Source organism: Delphinapterus leucas, chromosome 13 (assembly GCF_059928025.1).
Source record: "Delphinapterus leucas isolate spDelLeu-1000000601 "Yukka" chromosome 13, BTC_Dleu_Yukka2, whole genome shotgun sequence".
NCBI classification, from domain to species: domain Eukaryota; kingdom Metazoa; phylum Chordata; class Mammalia; order Artiodactyla; family Monodontidae; genus Delphinapterus; species Delphinapterus leucas.
Window position 1 is genome coordinate 72,125,673 of NC_143141.1, and position 18,507 is coordinate 72,144,179.

Here is an 18,507-nt window from a genome sequence, read left to right on the forward strand (position 1 = left end):
GCTGTGGTGTGGGGTGAAGGGGATGGGTGGGGTCTGAGCTCTGGGTTTCTGGAGAGCAGCACAGCAGGCCCTCCCTCATTACCTGAGCAGGGCAGGGGAGGGGTATATCTGCCGTCAGGTCCAGGGTATCCGTTTTCTTTCCTAGTGGTTCAAGCTGATTGAGGAAGGAAAGAGAGACATGCATGTACTAATTTGTTTCCACTGAAGTGAACATTCCCTGGCAGGGCATCCTGCAGTGGGGAGAGCTCAGATTTGATTTCAGGGGGTCTGGCTTCTACTCCTGGCACTGCCAGTTGCCAGCTGTGGGATACTGGGCAAGTTTCTTAGCTTCTGTAGGATTCAGCTTCCTCATAAACTCCTAAGACTTTTCTTGCAGGGCTGTTGAGAAGCTTAAATGAGATAACACGGCTTAAACTGCCTAGAACAGCTGCTGACACATAGAAAATACTGAATAAACGTGAGGGTTCTGCCTTGCATTCATGTAGAGTCCCGAACCGCAGTTCAAAGCCCATAAGAGGGGGGGCAGTTGATCCCGGAATCATAAGGACTCCGTATTTTCAGTTCTATACAGACTTCCACAGATGCGTTGGCCACTGCTCCTCTGTATCTTGCTTGCAAAGGGAGGCCAGGAACAAGCTCCATTCTAGGGGGCTTTGCTCTAGGCTAGAACCCCAGAGAACCAGGGACATCCCACTTATTTTACCATATTGACCCAAAGGGCTCTGGAGAGCTGGGAGTGGAATTTCTGATTTGGATGGAGGCAGTCTGGGGCGAAGAAGGACACATCCGGGCGCCCATCCTGAAGGAGAGAAACAGACGTCCTTAAGATCCCGTTGGTGCAGAGGGTGGCTAGTGGGCCACAGCTGGTGGGCCTGACCCCTGGGGTTGACCTCTCAATGCCCTCCTCCCCCGAGGGTGCTCCCCGCCTGTGGCTTCCTAAGGCCCTGCTCACCTCGAGAGGGAGGTCAGAGCAGTCCCACAGATCAACAGCCTTGAGTGACCCCAAACTCCTAATCTGTTTTCTGGCCCCACAATTCCCCTTAGTTAGTTTAAAAAGCGCTATATGTATTTTTAGGCACGTGTATGTAACCCATGCCATGGTTGAGGGAATGAGATACTAGTCCCTGAGGAAGTCTTGGTCAGCCAGCTGGGAAGAGCTACTTCCCAGCCCTTGGCCAGCTGGTCCCAGTGACCTTGGTGGGGAGAAGAGGCCAAGCCTTGGGGCAGGCCTGGGCAAAGCCTAGGTGCTCAAAGCTTCCTCTGGCTTCCCTCCAGGTAGGCCAGGCCCTTGGGATGGAGGCCCAGGTAGAGAGAACTGAGTCCCCACCCTGGTCCATTCACAGAGCTCTTCTGCTCAGAGTGGAAGTGTCAAGTGGAGAGCAGAGCCAGGGACGGAAACGGTACCCTCCGTTATAACTGCAGTGTTGGCTGTGGGGCAGAAAGTAAATAGTCTGGAATTGGACGTGTTCAAATCTCACCTCTGTGCCTTATTTCCTGTATGATTTTAGGGAAGATACTTCAAGTCTCTGAGCCTCTGTTATGTGGGGATGATAAAACTCACCTCAAAAGGCAGTTGTGAAGATTTGATGCGTGGTGCGCACAGTGCCTGGCACATAGTAGGTGCTCAATAAAATGGAGGCTGTGATGAGTAGTAATGAGAACATCTCACGTGGGACTGCCTCTGGGAATGCAGCTCTGATGTTCGGGGAAGCTGTACCCACCAGACCAGCAGCTGGAGAGCTGCCCGGGTCTGCCCCATTTATTTTCACTCTCACGGAAGCACTTGGCATTTCTGCCTTGAATTTTCTCCTCCCTTTGGCATCCCTGTCAGGGAGGGCAGGGAGCCTACCGCCAGGATGGGGAGCTGGATGTTGTAGAAGAAGGGCTGCAGCACCACGGAGAAGTCCTCCCGTGTGTCGTAGCGACCTGACTCCACCAGCTCACGCATGCTGCTCTGGGGACACACACATGGGTGCCTTCTGCACAGACCCTGGGGCTCCAGGTGCCCATTAGGGCAGGGGTGGGGGTAGGTGGGTAGTGTCCTTGTCCCCATCTCCCTCAACAGGTGGGCTGACTCAGTTCTTCCCTTGAGAACACAGACACACCTGATGGTAAATCTCTTTCCAGAGTATTGGATATGGGTTGTGCCACCTTTTGGTTTTGGTTTTAAGTGGACCGCAAGTTCTGAAGGGCCGGGCAGGAAGTCCCACAAGGAACAGAAAAACCTAGGGAGAGTCTCCAAAGGGCCCCCAGGCTCGGGACCTGCAACTCCCCATTCGTGCGTGGCCTGCCTGTTGGGGAGGTGGGAGGTTGGGGGGACAGCTGGGCCTCCAGGGTGCAGTGGAGGGAAAGGTAGTCCGATGGGGCACCTAGGGCTGCCTCCCTCTTCAGGCCAAGTGTCAGGGCTGAGCCACCAAGGACAGCTCAGCCATGAGGACTCTGCCACCTGGGTTCCTTTGGGATGACTCCAACTGGGCTGCCTGAGACACCTCAGCCAGGAAGTGGCCTGGAGGGTGATGTTACCCCTCAAAGCCTGAACAGCTCTTCCTTTCCCCGTGTGCCTCCCCCGGGGGGCTCTGGACTGGCGTGTTCATCGAGGGGGAGGAGAGACTTTCTTGGTCTTACCTGGTAGGCTCGGGTGACGGCCTCCAACCTGGCCAGCTCTTGGGAGCTCTCCCGCAGGGTCAGAACGCAGTTACACAAAATGCTGCACAGAGAGGGGGAGGCAGGGGGACCCAGAGCAGAAGCTTAGGTCAGAGACTGACTCTGCTGCGTGGGGCGGGGTGAGGCGCTCACCGGAGCCCTGGCTTAGGAGGCTCTGCCGCGTGTGCTCAGGGCAGGTTTCAGGCCTGACAGGGGAATGGACAAAGCCCCAAGGGTGTATGGATGGGCAGCCTCTCATGTTAACAGAGTACAAGTGTTGGACCACAGGCCCTGGGCCTGCAGCAAATTACGCTGAACACGTGAATTTGGACAATGAAAAGCCAACGTTCAGTGTTTAGAAATAAAGTACAAGTGCGTGCTCTGGCACTGGAGCTGGTATTTCGGGGCCTCTGATGCTCATGCCTCAGACACCTCCTGAGTTCACACTAGTGCCCCACTGTGTCCCCTTTTGTTTTATTATGGATTATTTCACATCCATAAAATACACTTAATGTTAAAAAAGATATCTCTAGAGCACTCAGAATAGTACCTGGTGCACAGCAAAATTTTAAAAAGTATTTGTTAAATGAGTATATGGATATATAATGTAGGAAGAATAATAAAACACACACCTTGCACCTCTCATGCAGCTTAAGAAACAAAACACTCCCAGCTAGAAGCTCCCTGTGTCCTTCCCCAATTCGCTTCTTCCCCACAAAGGTAAGGGAATCTTGGGGACCATTCCCTTGCTTTCCATTACGCTTCCACCACCTGTGGACACGTCCCTATATGTTTCTCCTTCTCACAGGCTGGGCTGCACCGTCTCTGAGAACTAGTGTTTGTCCCAGCCCTAACCTCTTCCCCGTGGCTTCCCCGTATCACAGAGGTTCTCGCTGGTACCCTGAGGCTGGTAAGCGGGGGCCCTGGCTCCAACTTCCCAGAAGGAGGTGGTCCTGGCACAGACCCTGTTACAGACTTGCACACATGGACGGACCAAGTCACAGAGACCCCGAGGAGTCCCCACCGCATGAGCCAGACCAGCAAGCACCCGCCTACCTGGCCTGCTGCACCGGGCACTTGTCAGGGTTCCCCAGGAACACGCGCCGCATGACGCGGGGGCTCATGAAGTCCACGAGGTTGACCAGCGCCCGGGGTACCTACGGGAGAGGCTTCAGATGAGAGAGGGGCTGAGGGGCTTCTTTCACAAGCTGCCTTAGGGCCCCAAGAAGTGGGATCTGGCTCCGGAGTCCTTGAGTTGGGTTCTGGGAGGTGTCGACACAAGGTGACCACCTAGGGCCCTGCAGGCTGTGCCACCCACGTTGGCAGCAGCGTGAATGGGCCTCCTGGAGTGGGACAACATGGCAGACCCGAGTCTAAATGCGGAGGGCTCAGCTCGTTCAGCCATCCGTTAGTGAACCCAAATCCGTTAGCCTTCTTTTTTTAAATTTGTTATTTTTTTTTTAAATCTTTTTAAAAATTTTATTTATTTTTGGCTGCGTTGGGCCTTCGTTGCTGCGTGTGGGCTTTCTCTAGTTGCGGCGAGCGGGGGCTACTCTTCGTTGCAGTGCACAGGCTTCTCATTGTGGTGGCTTCTCTTGTTGCGGAGCACGGGCTCTACCTGCGCGGGCTTCAGTAGCTGTGGCACGTGGGCTCAGTAGTCGTGGCGCATGGGCTTAGCTGCTCCGCGGCATGTGGGATCTTCCCAGACCAGGGCTTGAACCTGTGTCTCCCGCACTGGCAGGTGGATTCTTAACCACTGCGCCACCAGGGAAGCCCGTTAGCTTTCAATTTGGTGAGGTAGGTGCCCCGTTTGCCAGGACATTAGCCCTTGACTGTCTCCTTCCAGCCCGACCTGGGCTAACTCTGCTGAGCAGGCCCAGAGTCTTGGCAACCCATAGAAGCATCTGGTAGTCAGAGCGCCCCCTCCTGGGCAGCTGGAAAGGCTTGTCCATGCCAGGGGGTGGGGAGACCAGAGAGGGGCCTACTGTAGACACTGCCTGCCACTCAGAGAGCGGTGCCCAGCCTGGGAGCCGCCCAGCTGCCTCCACCAGGGAATGTCCCAGGTAGAGGTGGGGGGACTGCCTTCCCTTCTTCAAGCCTGAGACCCTCGGGGCTGATTCCAAATAGAATGAGGCTTCCTTGGGGGGAAGCCCCAAACTCTGGAAAGGGCAGGAGCCTACGTCCTTGTCTGTCTCCTTCAGGGGAGGGGGCATTTCACCCTCTTGCCCCCAACACGCTTGAGCTGTGTCCAGCTTGTGGGAGCCCGCCACTCACCTCTCTGTGCAGGATGTCCAGGGCATTTCGGAGATGGTCAAAAAAGTTGGCTGCAGAATACAGACTCTGGGAAGAGACAGGATGGAGAGGAGGAGCTGGTTAGGGGGAGAGGGCAGTCTCCCCAGCCGGCTCCAGCCCCAAGGCCTCGTTCTCCCTCGGCATCCAACTGTGACCAGCTCGTCATGTCAGAATCTGAGATGAACAGTTGGCTACTCGCTGTTGCCAAAGATGGGCCAGACAGAAGACTGGAACCTTCAGCCAGAGCTTTAGCTCAGGAGCAGAATGTGTCTAGTACCCCTTTCACGGGCTTGGGCTTTACTGCTTCTTCTCTTTCTGAATTCTCAGGAGTTGTAAGAAACGGGAATAGAAGCACTGTATATCTGTCACTTGCTGCCTCATGCCAGCTGGGACATGGGGGGGGAGCCAGAAATGCGAGGGTTCGGGGGGCAAGAAGTGTGTGTGTGCACGTGTGTGAATTGCGTGTGCATGTGCGTGTGTGCGTGCACACACACACAGGTGTAGGTGGACAATCCTAGGGTTGATTCTAGGGACTGTTCTCAGATAGGATCTCCAAGGCTTACAGGTCAAATCAAGGGCGATGAGTAGGCCTGGCCCGCCCCCATTACCGAATCCGTGCAGTAGTCACATAAGTCACTGCCTCCAATCAACACCGTGATGACCTTCCAGTCCTCGTGGAAATTTACTCTCTATACAGAGGGAGGAAAATGCCTGATGATTTCCAACAAATAAAAACACCACAGCTCTAGGAAATCCATTCAACCCTCTCAAACTTTCTTGCCCTCTTGAAATAACAGCATCAGAATCTCAGAGCTGACAGAACTTCAGAGGTTTGTTTATAGACCACAGACTCTTAGCATCAGGAGGGATTTTCAAGGTCATTGTGATCAGCAACAAACCTCCCCCCCAGCTGACGTAATCTCCTGAGGGCCTTCGACAGGGGCTGCCCTACTGCTGCTTGAATGCCTCTAGTGACAGGAGGCTCACTGGTTTCATGGCAGACAATTCCATTTGGGGACTTTAGTGGGTCAGAAAGTTAGTGTTTAAAAATAACCATAGGGCTTCGTTGGTGACACAGTGGTTAAGAATCTGCCTGCCAGTGCAGGGGACACGGGTTCGAGCCCTGGTCCAGGAAGATCCCACATGCTGTGGAGCAACAAAGCCCTCACGCCACAACTACTGAGCCTGCTCTCTAGAGCCCGCGAGCCACAACTACTGAAGCCCACGTGCCTAGAGCCTGTGCTCTGCAACAAGAGAAGCCACCACCATGAGAATCCCACGCACCGCGGAGAAGAGTAGCCCCCGCCGCTCACCACAACTAGAGAGAGCGGGCGCACAGCAACGAAGACCCGAGGCAGCCAAAAAGAAAAAAGAAGAAAAAGCAATGTAAAAGTAACCAAAAATCTGACTCACATGGTCATCTTTCATCTTCTGTATCAGAGTCTGGACTTGGCTTGAAAGTTCCCTGAGGAGGAAAGGAAATCAGTCCTGTTGAGGAACAGCGCCCAGGCCTTTCATCCTAAAGGGCTTGAACTGGAGGTTTCTATGGCATTAACCCCTCCCCCCCCCCCCCCACGAGCTGGCAGAGACCCTGAGGCTCAGGACAAGAAGCTACTTGCCTCTCCTGGAGAGTTCTTACAACAAATAACCATTTGCAAAGCCAGTCGTGTGTTTGTCCTAAAGCAACAGGCAAGGGTACTGACAATTATATTTGTTACGCATGGTCTCCTTTCTAGGACTCCACATGCAAAGGGTCTTTAAGGCTTCCATGCTAGGAAACCGTTCATCTCCTTTGAAGGACTGGTGTAGATTCTGAAATTAGATCTAGGAAAGTTTTGGCATGCTTCCTCTTTTTACCCTGGCTGCCAGGAAGCTGAGAGTTTGATGCTTAGACACAAGAATCGTAAGAAGGCTCATACTGACACAGTTGCTTCTTCCCCTCCTCCCCCCACCAGGGGCTGTGATTTTTCTCTCTTATGTATATGTTGTGTCATTTTTGGTAAACTTAGCTACATGTTTCTTTTAGAAAGAGGTGGGGGAATAGATATACACCGTACAAACACTTGGGTTTAGAATTCATGGAAAGACTAGACCTCAGGCATCCCCAGCTCCTCACTAGTTTAGGTCCCTGTTATAGTGTGAGATGGATCCACAGAATGCTCATCTCCTGGCACCTGGTGGTGGGTCCATCTGTCCCCAGCCGTTTCTACTACTAAGAAGGGTCTTCCCAGGCTGGGCCAGGAGCAAGGAGACCCGGGTGGCTGAGGCTTCTAGGAGCAGGGTGAGGGGCCTCCTTGGACGATCAGCCCGGGAGGCTGAGCAGTTGGCTCCAGCTGCCTCTGGCTTCTCAGCTGCATTTCCTGTAGCTCCATAGCAGGAGCAGGGACAGGACAAGACTTACTGCCCCTCTAAGTAGCCTCTAAGACTGGAGATCCTGGCTTGCCCATCCATTTGGTTGGTACTCCCTGATCTTTTGGGGGAATTACCACTTGTGAGATGCTGTAGAGAGTACCATTATGCCATGGTAAGTTTTAAAAATTGGCTAAGGTGGGTCGTTAGTTGAATGATTAGAACATGCTGCACAGGAAAGCAAGGCCAGGAGTTCAGGCTCTAGGAGCATGGCCTCTGTCCAAGATCCAGCCCTCCAGCCTCCCTGCAGCCTTGGTCGCGGGGCAGCCACAGAAGAGAGTGGCCAAGAACTTCTCAAATCATTGCTGCAAATGGATAAATGTCCCCTTGGCACTCAGAGGTCAGAATTACAACCTTAAAGGGGACTACAGGCCTCCCACTCCCTACCTGACAGGCCCCCTCCCCTCCCCAAATGCCATACTTAGCCTTTGTTCCAGGAACAGCCTGATTGAGGAAGGCATTTGTGTCACTGGCGTTGCCTGTGCCCACCGCATAGCCTGTGAGATTTCCGTTAAACTTCCGAAGGATATCTGGAAGGGGAAGGGTGCACAGGACACAGAGGGCTTAGGATGGAAGGCAGAGTGTGCTCCTGAGAGGAGTTGGGGCCTCAAGCGACTTGATGACAGGCTGGGCCAAGACAACAAGAGCCTCTCAGTTTTTCTTTTCTTTCTTTCTTTCTTTCTTTTTTTTTTTTTTTTTTTTTGCGGTACGCGGGTCTCTCGCTGTTGAGACCTCTCCTGTTGCGGAGCACAGGCTCCGGACGCGCAGGCTCAGTGGCCATGGCTCACGGGCCCAGCCGCTCCGCGGCATGTGGGATCTTCCCAGACCGGGGCACGAACCCGTGTCCCCTGCATCAGCAGGCGGACTCTCAACCACTGCGCCACCAGGGAAGCCCTCTTTCTTTCTTTTTTTATAGTTTACAGTGCAGCAAATACTCACTGTCCCATTTGACTATCTCCACACTCTCTGGGCCAGTTGAGGAGATCTGAGGCTCAGAATGTTTAATAACTTGGCCCAGGTCACCCGGCCAGCACACAGAAGGGTCAGGGCTCGAACCCAGGTCTCCGGAATCCAAACACAGAGTTTATTCCATCCCCTTCAGCCACCTGTCCACAGGCCTCTCCTCTCATTTCAATGACAGTCCATAAGGAAGATGTTATTCCCTCCTTTCTTAGCTGAGAGGCACTTTCAGGAAGCCTGGGGGTCAGATGGACCCAGAGGACAACCTCAAGCCACTGGTGGTTACTTACTCGGTAAGGTGGTCACATTCTCCAGGCAGCTGTCCCCTCCTGAACTGTAGAGTGAACAAAGCCAATGAGAGAGATTGAATCAATACATAGGCTTTACAAAAAAGTGCCCCCAGCTTTTAACAATGCCCATGCCATCGGTACCTGTCGGATGTGCCAGAGACATCTCTTTGTGTTTGAGGGATTCTGAGAATATTTGAATTCCCCGAGGAGTTGGTTCCCCCAAATTCAGGATTTGAAGCTGAAAGATGGCTGCTTCTTTTCTTCAGCAAATCAGGAGGGAGCGCACTTAGCTGAGTATATACTATGAGCTCAGCCATGAACCAGATGCTCTACATTTGTTATCTCAAATCTACAGACAAGCTTGTGATGAGCATGAACTATCTCCGGTTTACAGAGTAGGAAGCTGAGGCACACAGGGGTTAATCAACTTTCTAAAGGAAACTCAAAACCGTAAAGGTAACTAAAAACCAGCTTGAGCTGGAAACCTTTAGAAAATGGATAAGCTCTTCTTTGCCCAGTGGTCAGGTAAATCCCGCTGGAAGGTTCGGGGGATGGCCTCTCACTGCCTTCCAATGCCCGATCTCATTTCATCTCATCTCATCTCATCTAGTTTTATGGCCCTCAGTCTAACTTCAAGAGACACAAAGTTTCATTGCCTTTCATGCATTTAAATTGAATCCATGGGGGAGGCAAGGAGAAAAGTATTTCTATTTGAAAAAAGTCCAATGTTCAGATGTATTGTATTTACTGTTATTTTTCTTCTGTGTCTCCTTCTTTCTTCCCTCCTCAGTCCCAGCATATCATCCCAGGCCAAGAGATTTTGAGAACACAGTGTTAGCATTCAGCCCACCAGTAGAACCTTCCAAAGGACAGGCCACGAATCAAAGTCTTGGCTATTCTTCATTCAAGGGAAGGCTTGGAATGAAGTTGACTATTTCACACTATGGTGGTCAGGGGCTTAAGTCAAAGGTTCAATAGCCTCAAGTGGTGGAGAGAAAAAGAAGCCAGGTAAGCCCTACCTTTCTATCTCACTCAGGAATCTCTCTCCTACCTCCATCCAATGTCTGAACTTAACTTGGCCTTTGGTTGGGCATTTTTTTTTTAAGCTTCGGATCCTTTCCCAACTCTGTATGAAGCTACTACTTTAGCTGCTTCCTGATCCTTCCTTCTCTGGACTAAAAGCACTTAATCAGAACACTTTTCACTTGGCAGGAACTTACAAAGCCACATACCTCCTCCAGTCACTGTGTTCTAACTCTGCCTCCTTTTCTCCTTCAGTCAACATATGAACACAGAGATACACGTAAACACACACACACCAAGTACATTCTATTGTAATTTCTTGTCTAAAACTATCTTTGTTCTAAAACAAGTGAGGTAGCTGATCAAGACCAACAGGCTACAGAAATCTCTCTGAGCCCGTTTCCAGGAGAAAAGAGAGAATTATACAAATAAATATGGAGGAACAAAAATATGAAAGCCCTCGTTCTGATCAGAACTGTGTGAAACATGAAAGAAAACAGACCCATATGAAACAGCTAGTTTACACGAGACCCTTCAGATTAATGTAATTTGTATGACACCATGAGCTCAAAGGCTGGGCTTTGTTCCCTAGTCACCCATAGCGTGCAGAGAAATGCAGAGAAGATGCTTGATAACATCTATTGGAGGAGTTTCAATAACATGAGACTGACCTCCTAATTAAAAAGACAAAGAAATGCATTTTTTGATAAATATTATTTTTGTCCTTTGAATGAGTCCAACCAAGCAAACATTTCAGTTGGAAAGGCAATTCTCTAAAGACCTCTGGGCCTACCACACCGTTAAGCTACCCAGAGCTGGGGCCTTTCACTGCTGTGTGATTCTTACAGGTCAAGGGGCCTTGGAAATATTCACAGCCAAACCTCTTCTTGCAGGCCCTGCTCACAGCCGCCCACCTACCAAAAATTCTTCTCCCCTGTCTGACTCTGTGAGGTCCACTCTCTCCACTTTCTTTCCTTGGAGGAAGAGGCTCGATTTGCATTCTTAATTTACCTATAATCAATTAATTGCCTCATTATTTCCCATCCGGAAGTTTTAATGGCTTCAGAAAATGGCTTTTTCTCAGATCAGTCTACTGCATGGACATTTCCCAGGGGATGCTAATGGGCATTTACAGAGAAAGAGTTATGAACAAAGAAAGAGTTCTGGGATTAAGGGAAACACTGGATTCAACAGACACAATTTAAACAGATTTCTTCAACGCAGGGCGGCTTCTCAGAGCCTTCAGTATGCTAACATGTATGTGAATTCCCCCGAGGAAGGATATAGTAGGAAATATTTTCCCCAAAATAAAAGACTGGGGCTAGTGTTCTGTGGAACACACTTTGAGAAACCCTAGTCTACCCACTTTATCAAGTGTCAGACTGTGTCTCAGACTCTGACCAAGAAGAGCTCCTATCTTTAACGCACGTGGGTCTTGGGGCAGGTCTTTGAAACATTTAGAATAAAGGGTTTAAAGGGACAGCAGCCATTGAGCACACAAGGCCTTGGGATTGGAACCAGAAGATTGAAACATCAGGCCTTATTGGACCTCACTCGTAGGAAGAAACAAAGAGCAATGGCTGAATTTTTCCACAGCTGCAGAGACAGACCTTTAGCAGAAGATTGTCTCTATCGGAATCCCAGGAATCCGAGCAGTTGGACTGTTTGTGGAGCTGGGCAGATCACCTCACTCCCCTGACTACACCAGGACAGCTTGCCTGTCATCGCTGGCTGGCTTGTCTGCTTTATTTTCTGTTTTCCCACACTAGGATGTGAGGCCACGGCCTTCTTCAGCTCAGGCTAAGTAAAGCGGCCACAACCTCATGCTTTTTCGACTGTAATAAGCTCTGCTTTCCTGCTCTCCCTCTGGCTTTTCTCTCTGCTGCAGCCTCAGTAAAGCCTGGGGCCCAGTGGTCAGGAGGCAACCTCCACTCTGTCCCTCGGCAGCCCGGTAGAGACCCCCCCCACCTGGCGGAGGGTGTGTGGGACCTCGGGAGCTGCGAGGCCTTTGGCTCAGCTCTAGGCGGGGTGATGTCCTCACGCTCGCTACCCACGCCCTGGATCCTCTCTGTGGGTGGCTCCTGGCTGAGTGAGGATGCCTTTCTCTCACCCGGGAAAAACTTTCTCTCTGGCACTGTCCTCGTCGTCCCCACTCCGTTCCCTCTCGCTTTCTTAGAAGAAACCTTTCATTTGAACCTCTCCGAAGGAAAGGGAGGGGGCCGGCACTGAGCTGTCCTGCCTCTCATCAGCGCTCTGCCCTCTTGTGGTAGGCCGTGTTCTAGTGGTTTTGAACCCTGAGCTAATCGCCAATGACTGTGAAGGGTTCGTAAACAAGAACTTTATTAGGAAAGAAAGAAACTTTAGAATACCCACATCCAACCACTTTCCTGACACGTCTTAAGCTTTCTTACCTCCTGCCTGGAATGCCCTTTCTCGCCTACCAAATTGCTAACCTGTCAAGGCGTAACTGGCTACCACCTTCTCTGGGAAGCCCTCCTATCCCAACTGGCAGGGCTGGGTATTCCCTCTTCTATAGTCCTGTGGCACTCGGGCATCTTTTATTTTTAAATGACACTTGCCAACTGGGCATAAGCATTTGCCTGGGCTTCCCATATATTCCTCTCACCCACCCGCCTCCATCATACAGGCACGTGGGAGGGGCTCGGCAACGCCTATTGGTTGTGGTTTTTGTCTCGGTTGTTTCTGCCTGAAGCGGGTGCTGCGTTTCGGAGTTTTCTGTACAGATGTGTGCACATACATAAAGGCAGAGGTGTGGCTACAGAACATGAATGAACAACATGAATCGATACATACAGACAGTAAACAAGAGACATGGGAGAATCTACGTGTGCACATATACATGCAAACGGGCAGGTGAAGACTCAGAGATTCGGTGCTTTTCATGTTGGTGCATTTCATGTTGGATCTGTTGACCCAGAAGTCTGATAAGTACCCTGATGTGCTCTTTCTGCACAACTAAAAGAAAAGGGTTATTAGCAGTAACATATCCTCTCTACTCACCAAATTGTTACATTTGGCAGAAATATATAGGTTTTCCTTCTGAAAGCCCCCTCCAGACCTGGTCCTTGCTCTTTGGTATTTATGCATTTACAGGAGACAAACCCCCGGCCGATCTCTGTGGGTGAGCATGGGGTGGGAGGGGGTCATGGGTTAACATTACCTATATGACAGCCCCCGGTACTGAGTAGTGACATCAGATAGGTCATTCGGTTTGGAGCCAATCCCATTGCCAGCCTTTGAAAACATATCAAAATCCACAGGAAAATCAGCAAGTCAAGAGAAAAGGGAGGCTGTGTATATGCAGGGCTTCCCAAGGTGTTCTCCATGCACGCAACGTAGCGTGAGCAGAATGCTGCCCTGGGAGCCAGAACGCCCGGACTTGCTGCTTCCCTGGCTGCGTGGCTTCCTCGAATCTCAGCTGCCTCCTTACGGAGCTGAGGCCATGCCCTGCTCATCTCACAGGATTGTTTTGATGACCAAATTGGATCATAGCTGCAAAAACAGTTTTGAAGCCTCTAAAGTGCTTTACAAATGTGAGACACTTACAATATTATTAGCAGCATTCTGCTCCTAGGTCCTTTACATGCATGAAGAAAGAGCCCATAGACTGAGTGGGCCCCAGTGGACGGATTTCTCATACACTTCACATTTCTCCTCTTTCCCTCTGGGACATTCTGTAGGACAATCTCACGGCCTTAGCCGTGCTGCCACAAAGTGCTGTTTGGGGATGGTACAATGGCCCTACTTCTTGGAACTTAAGAGCAGAGCCTTTGCCACAGCTGTGGAGCCTTTCCTGCTTTGGGGCAGAGGCAAAGAGGGAATGGATGTGAAGGTTGGAGCTGCTCGTAAAGTATAATCCAAAGGGAAAAGAGCAGCCACATTAGGTTTAGGAGAGTTTTTGAGTCAAAATGACATATTTTTGCAATGGTTCAAAAGGTGACATTAGGTGTTCAAAACCTCTACTGCCTGAGACAATTCAGTTCGCTCCCGAAAAAGAGTCCCCCTCGCACACCTGATGGAGAAAGTGGCTGCAAAATCAAACCACTGTCCTGCACTCAGACTGACAGAGTCAGGAAGGAGGGGTGGGATAATGCAGAGGCCAGGAGCACAGGCCCTGGGGTCAGGAGGACAGGGACCCGGAGCTGACACAGCCATCCCCAGCCACGTGGGGCCCACACGTCCTTACGGTCAGAGAGTCCCCCAGAGCGGCCACAACTTGGATGTCTGCAGGTCTCAGGGTGTGCACTGGAAAGACAAACAGACACACTTGAGTCTGTGCGAAGGAAGCTGCAGTCAGAGTCCAGTGCTTCTTGCTTTAAGCAAGACCAGAAACGTGACCCGCGTGTGTGTTTGGCTGTGCAGGACTGAGCGTCCATGGCGCCATAGAGGCAGAGCTTAGATGAAAACAGTTTCCCCATCAGAGGCACAATAAACGATCCTGGGCCTATGGGAAGGGAGAGGTGCTGAGAGAGAGGGGGAGGAGGAAAGGGGATGCTAGGGCACAGTGGGATCCCACCACCTTGGTGCCAGCAGTCACGTGGGACACCAGCTGTGACCTGAGTGCGTGACCAAATGGCCGCTGGCCCATCCGAGATGCGGTGCAGAGCCCGACACACGGACCATTTAGAGCTGCGTTCCGGATTTCCACCAAGAATCTGAGGAATAATCATGTTGGGTCTTTCCCTGCCCTCAAGTCTCTTCCGAAGACTCCAGAGAACTTTCCAGCCCTACGGCAGGCAGCAGCAGTGATTGCAGAGCCTGGGGCCGCAGGGCAACCCGCAGAGCTGGCTCCCTCTGGGGCCTTCCTGGGCACCACACACCCCGCCTCCCGGCCCGGGCAAGGTCACACCCCAGGCTGGGCCACTGAGGGCGGCGCTCCTGTGGCTACTCCGCATGTGCTCCCGATGGCGGGCTGAATCGGAAGGACCCTGGCCGCCTTGGGTCCTGCTGGGTCAGACTTCACTACAGAAGACAGGGACAAAGCAGGGACTCGTCCCAGGCGACCAGCCAGACAGGAAGCAAGCCCCGGCCATAAGTGAGTTCTTGTGGAGGGGCACTGGGTCCTGCTGTGCCACAGGGGGCTTACCTGAGGTGGGCGGTGAGGCAGAAGGGGCTCTGTCACTGCACAGCAGCTGGCTCCCGTGACCCTAGGGGTGTAGAATGAATCCCAGAATCTCAGGGTTGCCAGGGGCCAGAGAGGCTGGCTTGGCATCAGACTCACCAGAGAGCTTTAACAAACACAGATCCCTGGGCCCTACCCTGGGGACGGCCTAGCAGGACATCTGAAAAAGGCTCCCTGGGTGATTCTGAGAATCTGGCTGGGCTCCATCTGCTAACCTAGTTCAGACCCCCACACACGGCCCCCACCATCCAGTGTAAAAATCAGGGCATCAACAAAACGACCCAGCCCACCGCATGCCAGCCCTGCTTCTGCAGCAGCTTTATGAGAGGGATGGTTCTCTTGACTTACATCTGGAGAGGCTGAGAGTTGACTGGCTGGCCCCCTATCTGTGCTGTTATCAATGGCTCCTCCTCTGCCCTCCCCGCTGTCTGAAGGTGTAGGTGGATGGACTTCACAGAAGAGTGTGAATCCCCCCCCGACGGCCCATCGGGAACACCTGCCCACATTCCCACCCTGCCTTGCAGGGCTGGTCCCAGCTCGGGGGCCGCCCACTGCATTGGCGGCTGAGCCGAAAGGAAGCAACAAGCGGATACCTGCACAGCGTTCTTGTAGGTGCTCAGAAATGGCCAAACCTGTGAGGGGAAGGGGGGTGGTGAGCCACCGCAGCAAGCTGACTTGCTTCTTGCTCTGCTCCGGTGCGCAGAAACACTTTCCACATTCCCAAGCCCCCTGCCGCCAGGCTGACCGCTGGGCTCCCTCCCAGGACGTACCCGGCCGTCTCTGCAAACCTCTTGAACAACCGGAATAAACCCTGCACGGCTCCCAGGAATGAGCACCTCTGCTCTTTGCCTCCCACCCAACTGGCTGAGGTGGCTGGGTCACCTCTCTTTCCCCGCGCTGCCCCTTCCCAGCAGAGCCCCACTTTCTGCTAATACAAGAGCATGCCCCCTACTCACAGGACCCCTTCCCACCCCATGCCACTCCCGCCCTGCAGCAGCCTGGGCGTCTCCCGCCCAGACAAGAAAAGCCAGGCGCTTTTGAGGTCCTGCCCCCTGCAAGCCCCAGATCAGTGGGTTCCTGTCCCGGGCCTGGGACCCCTCTGGGAATCTAGGGGAACTGACAGAGGTGAGGGAGCAGCTGCAAAGGTCCAAGAATCTCTCTGATCATTTGTGAATGAACTCGGAGATCTGCTTTGCCTTTCTGGTGAATGTCTGCTTTCTTAGCTCCGGCTTCCAATGGACCTCCCACCCCCAAACCCCACCTCCATCCTAGAAGATATTCTTCTAGGTCTCAGCCCCTCACTCTTTCCATCCTACCATGGGGACAGTGGCTCTGTGGAGATGGGGTATCCTCTGTCCCTTCCCGCCCTTGAGGTCCTCCCCACCCCTGGCCTTCAAAATGAGATCTGGCTGGTCCTGCCATGTCCCTCTGCCCAGCTGGAGAGAGCCGTGTGCAGACTTATGCCGGGCTTGCTGGGACATGGAGAGACAGAGGCGAGCTCTAGGGTCTCCCGGCCACTGGCTGTCACCCTTCACGGTCCAATCAGATGGGGCATTGTGGATGGCTAACTGGAGTCTGGAATGGGTGGGTAGGTGAACAGAGCTGGGGGTGGGAGTGAGAACTTGGGATGGAAGGAACTGAGAAACGTTAATGAGAGGCTTCGAAAGGCTGGGAAAGAGGCTTTAGGTAGACCCCTGGCAAGGCTGCGCTCTTCACTGTACCTGGTCTGGACATGTGATATTGATCTTGTCTTCAAACCTATGCCTTCTCGTCTTCTGGCCGACAGGTTCCAGCTAAACCAAGAAGCAGGAGGATGCAGAGTGAGAAAGGGGTGGCAAGAATGGAAAAGTCAGGATGCAGGGTGAGGCCGGAGACGGGAGGGCGGGACGGAGGAAATGGGGTTTATCGTCATCGCTGTGCAGGGAATCACACAGCCTGAGTGATGGGCCTCTGAAGTCCTCTGAAAGCTTCCTGGAATCTTTTTCCTATCAGAAGGAGAATAATTTTTCCTACCTCGGTCCTCTTACCATGTTGTTCCACAGGGCCTGGGCTGCACGGGCATGAGCCTTGCTACTGAAGTGGAAACAGTCAGGAGCGAAGAAAGAGCTGTCAGGCAACCCCTCCTGGTCACAGGACAGAATAGAGGGGCTGTGTTATAGGGATGTTGGATAACACAAATGATGCTCAAACAGCTGGGCACACCTGTGGCTCCCACTTATCCATGAGGCTCTACCGGGGTCTTTGGCATCTCCACGTTTTCAAAGAACGGCTGCACGACCACTGTAAAATCTTCCCTTGTGTCATATCGCCCACTCTCGACCAGCTGGTGAGTCCCCTCCTGCAGGAGGAAGGGGGACAGAGGTCAGGAGACTCTCTCTGCATCTGCCCGGTCTTTGGGAACTCTTTCTCCACTGCAGAATTAAACAGTCTGACTTTTGAGTGAAATCAGTCTGCAGCAAAATCCCAACTGATCAGGCAGGAGCCAGCTAGTGACTTTTCAGATCAGGCTTTATCTCAACCCCTGCCCCTAACCTGGGCTGCCTTTGCATCCGTTTGACCTAGGCTGGGAAAAAAGAAAAATCCAAGTCCATCAGTTTGATCTTCTTTTAAAGCCTCTGATTAAAGACTAGGGTGGAAGTGGGGTGAGTACAAATTTGATTAAATGACTTTTTTGGATAACCCTTACATTTATTGCTGTCCTACATGTGTTCAGAAAATCAAAGGTGAATCAACAATGACATTTAATGCCTATTTATATCACTCATGCATGAAGTGAGTGTGAGCACGTGTGCTCCTGTGTGTGCACACTTGAGATTCTCAGATCTGTCTAGGAGGTAACACAGCTGTTACTTTCATAGCTTCCGCCTGGGATCAGTTCCAGAATGACGAGTTACCCCAGTTCTGGCACCCACTTCTCCCAGACTCGGCCATTTCACTGCTTGCCGGGTTTCTATCATTTGGACCAGGACCTTGGCTAGAGGGGGAAGTCAGGCTTCCACACCCAGAACATTACAGCAGTCACTTCAGAAGACATCATGACATCAAGAACACCGTCTTTTTCCAGGGTCAGCCAGAAAAAGAGTCCACGTGCTGGGGGTACCTCACCTCTGACCTCCTGGGGGGAGTCTCTTCCAGTTACACGCAGAGCCTTGAGGAAGGCAGGTGCAATACCGCTAACTAGTTCTGTGACTTTCAGCAAGATGCTTTCCCTCTCTGGACCTCTATTTCCTCATCTGTAAGTGGAGGATGTTCACCGAGGCCTGGGCCATCCCTAAGTCCCTTTCAGGGCTGCTAGTTCCTCCATGGGTCAGCCATAATGGCTCACAGTGGAGCCTTGCACCTCTTGAGAAATAAAGGAAATAGTGTGGAGAATGCCTAGCACATGGTGGTTATTAACAGCAATGAGCACCTCCAAGGAGAAGGATGGAATGATAGCTTCAGCAGGAAGTAGAGAGTCAGAGGATTCAGAGAGAGGGCATGATGGCCTCATGTGGCTGAGCTGTGAGCTTGTCCAGGATGCTAGATCAGGGTTTCCGTGGTAACCAAGATCAGACCTGGGAACAACAGCTGGCCAATCTAGAGAGGTCAGTGAAGGCCATTTTTGTGAATAGTTCTCCTTCTCTTTAGTTGCCCAGTATCTGGACCCACTTCCTATATTAAAAAAAAACAACAAACTCCACTGTGTGAAGACCAGCCTGACTTGCACTGCAGAAGGTGAGAAACCCAGATGCTGGCTTTCCCAATGCC

General features: G+C 52.1%; 1 protein-coding gene across 5 annotated transcripts in view; it reads right to left on the reverse strand.

Annotated features, from left to right (window-relative positions):
• PLB1 (phospholipase B1) overlaps nt 1-18,507 on the reverse strand; it is a 171,529-nt gene that overhangs the window by 31,921 nt on the left and 121,101 nt on the right. For all 5 annotated transcript variants that reach the window (XM_022574167.3, XM_089923307.1, XM_089923306.1 and 2 more), the window contains 17 exons: nt 16,994-17,098; nt 16,788-16,883; nt 16,482-16,553; nt 15,354-15,392; nt 14,725-14,785; nt 13,825-13,883; nt 12,799-12,872; nt 8,595-8,638; nt 7,766-7,874; nt 6,349-6,400; nt 5,544-5,624; nt 4,918-4,983; nt 3,700-3,800; nt 2,626-2,707; nt 1,850-1,954; nt 704-799; nt 83-154 (listed from right to left, as the gene is read on the reverse strand). In XM_022574167.3, coding sequence (XP_022429875.2) covers nt 83-154; nt 704-799; nt 1,850-1,954; nt 2,626-2,707; nt 3,700-3,800; nt 4,918-4,983; nt 5,544-5,624; nt 6,349-6,400; nt 7,766-7,874; nt 8,595-8,638; nt 12,799-12,872; nt 13,825-13,883; nt 14,725-14,785; nt 15,354-15,392; nt 16,482-16,553; nt 16,788-16,883; nt 16,994-17,098 — 1,314 coding nt within the window. The remainder of the gene's footprint in view (nt 1-82; nt 155-703; nt 800-1,849; nt 1,955-2,625; nt 2,708-3,699; nt 3,801-4,917; nt 4,984-5,543; nt 5,625-6,348; nt 6,401-7,765; nt 7,875-8,594; nt 8,639-12,798; nt 12,873-13,824; nt 13,884-14,724; nt 14,786-15,353; nt 15,393-16,481; nt 16,554-16,787; nt 16,884-16,993; nt 17,099-18,507) is intronic.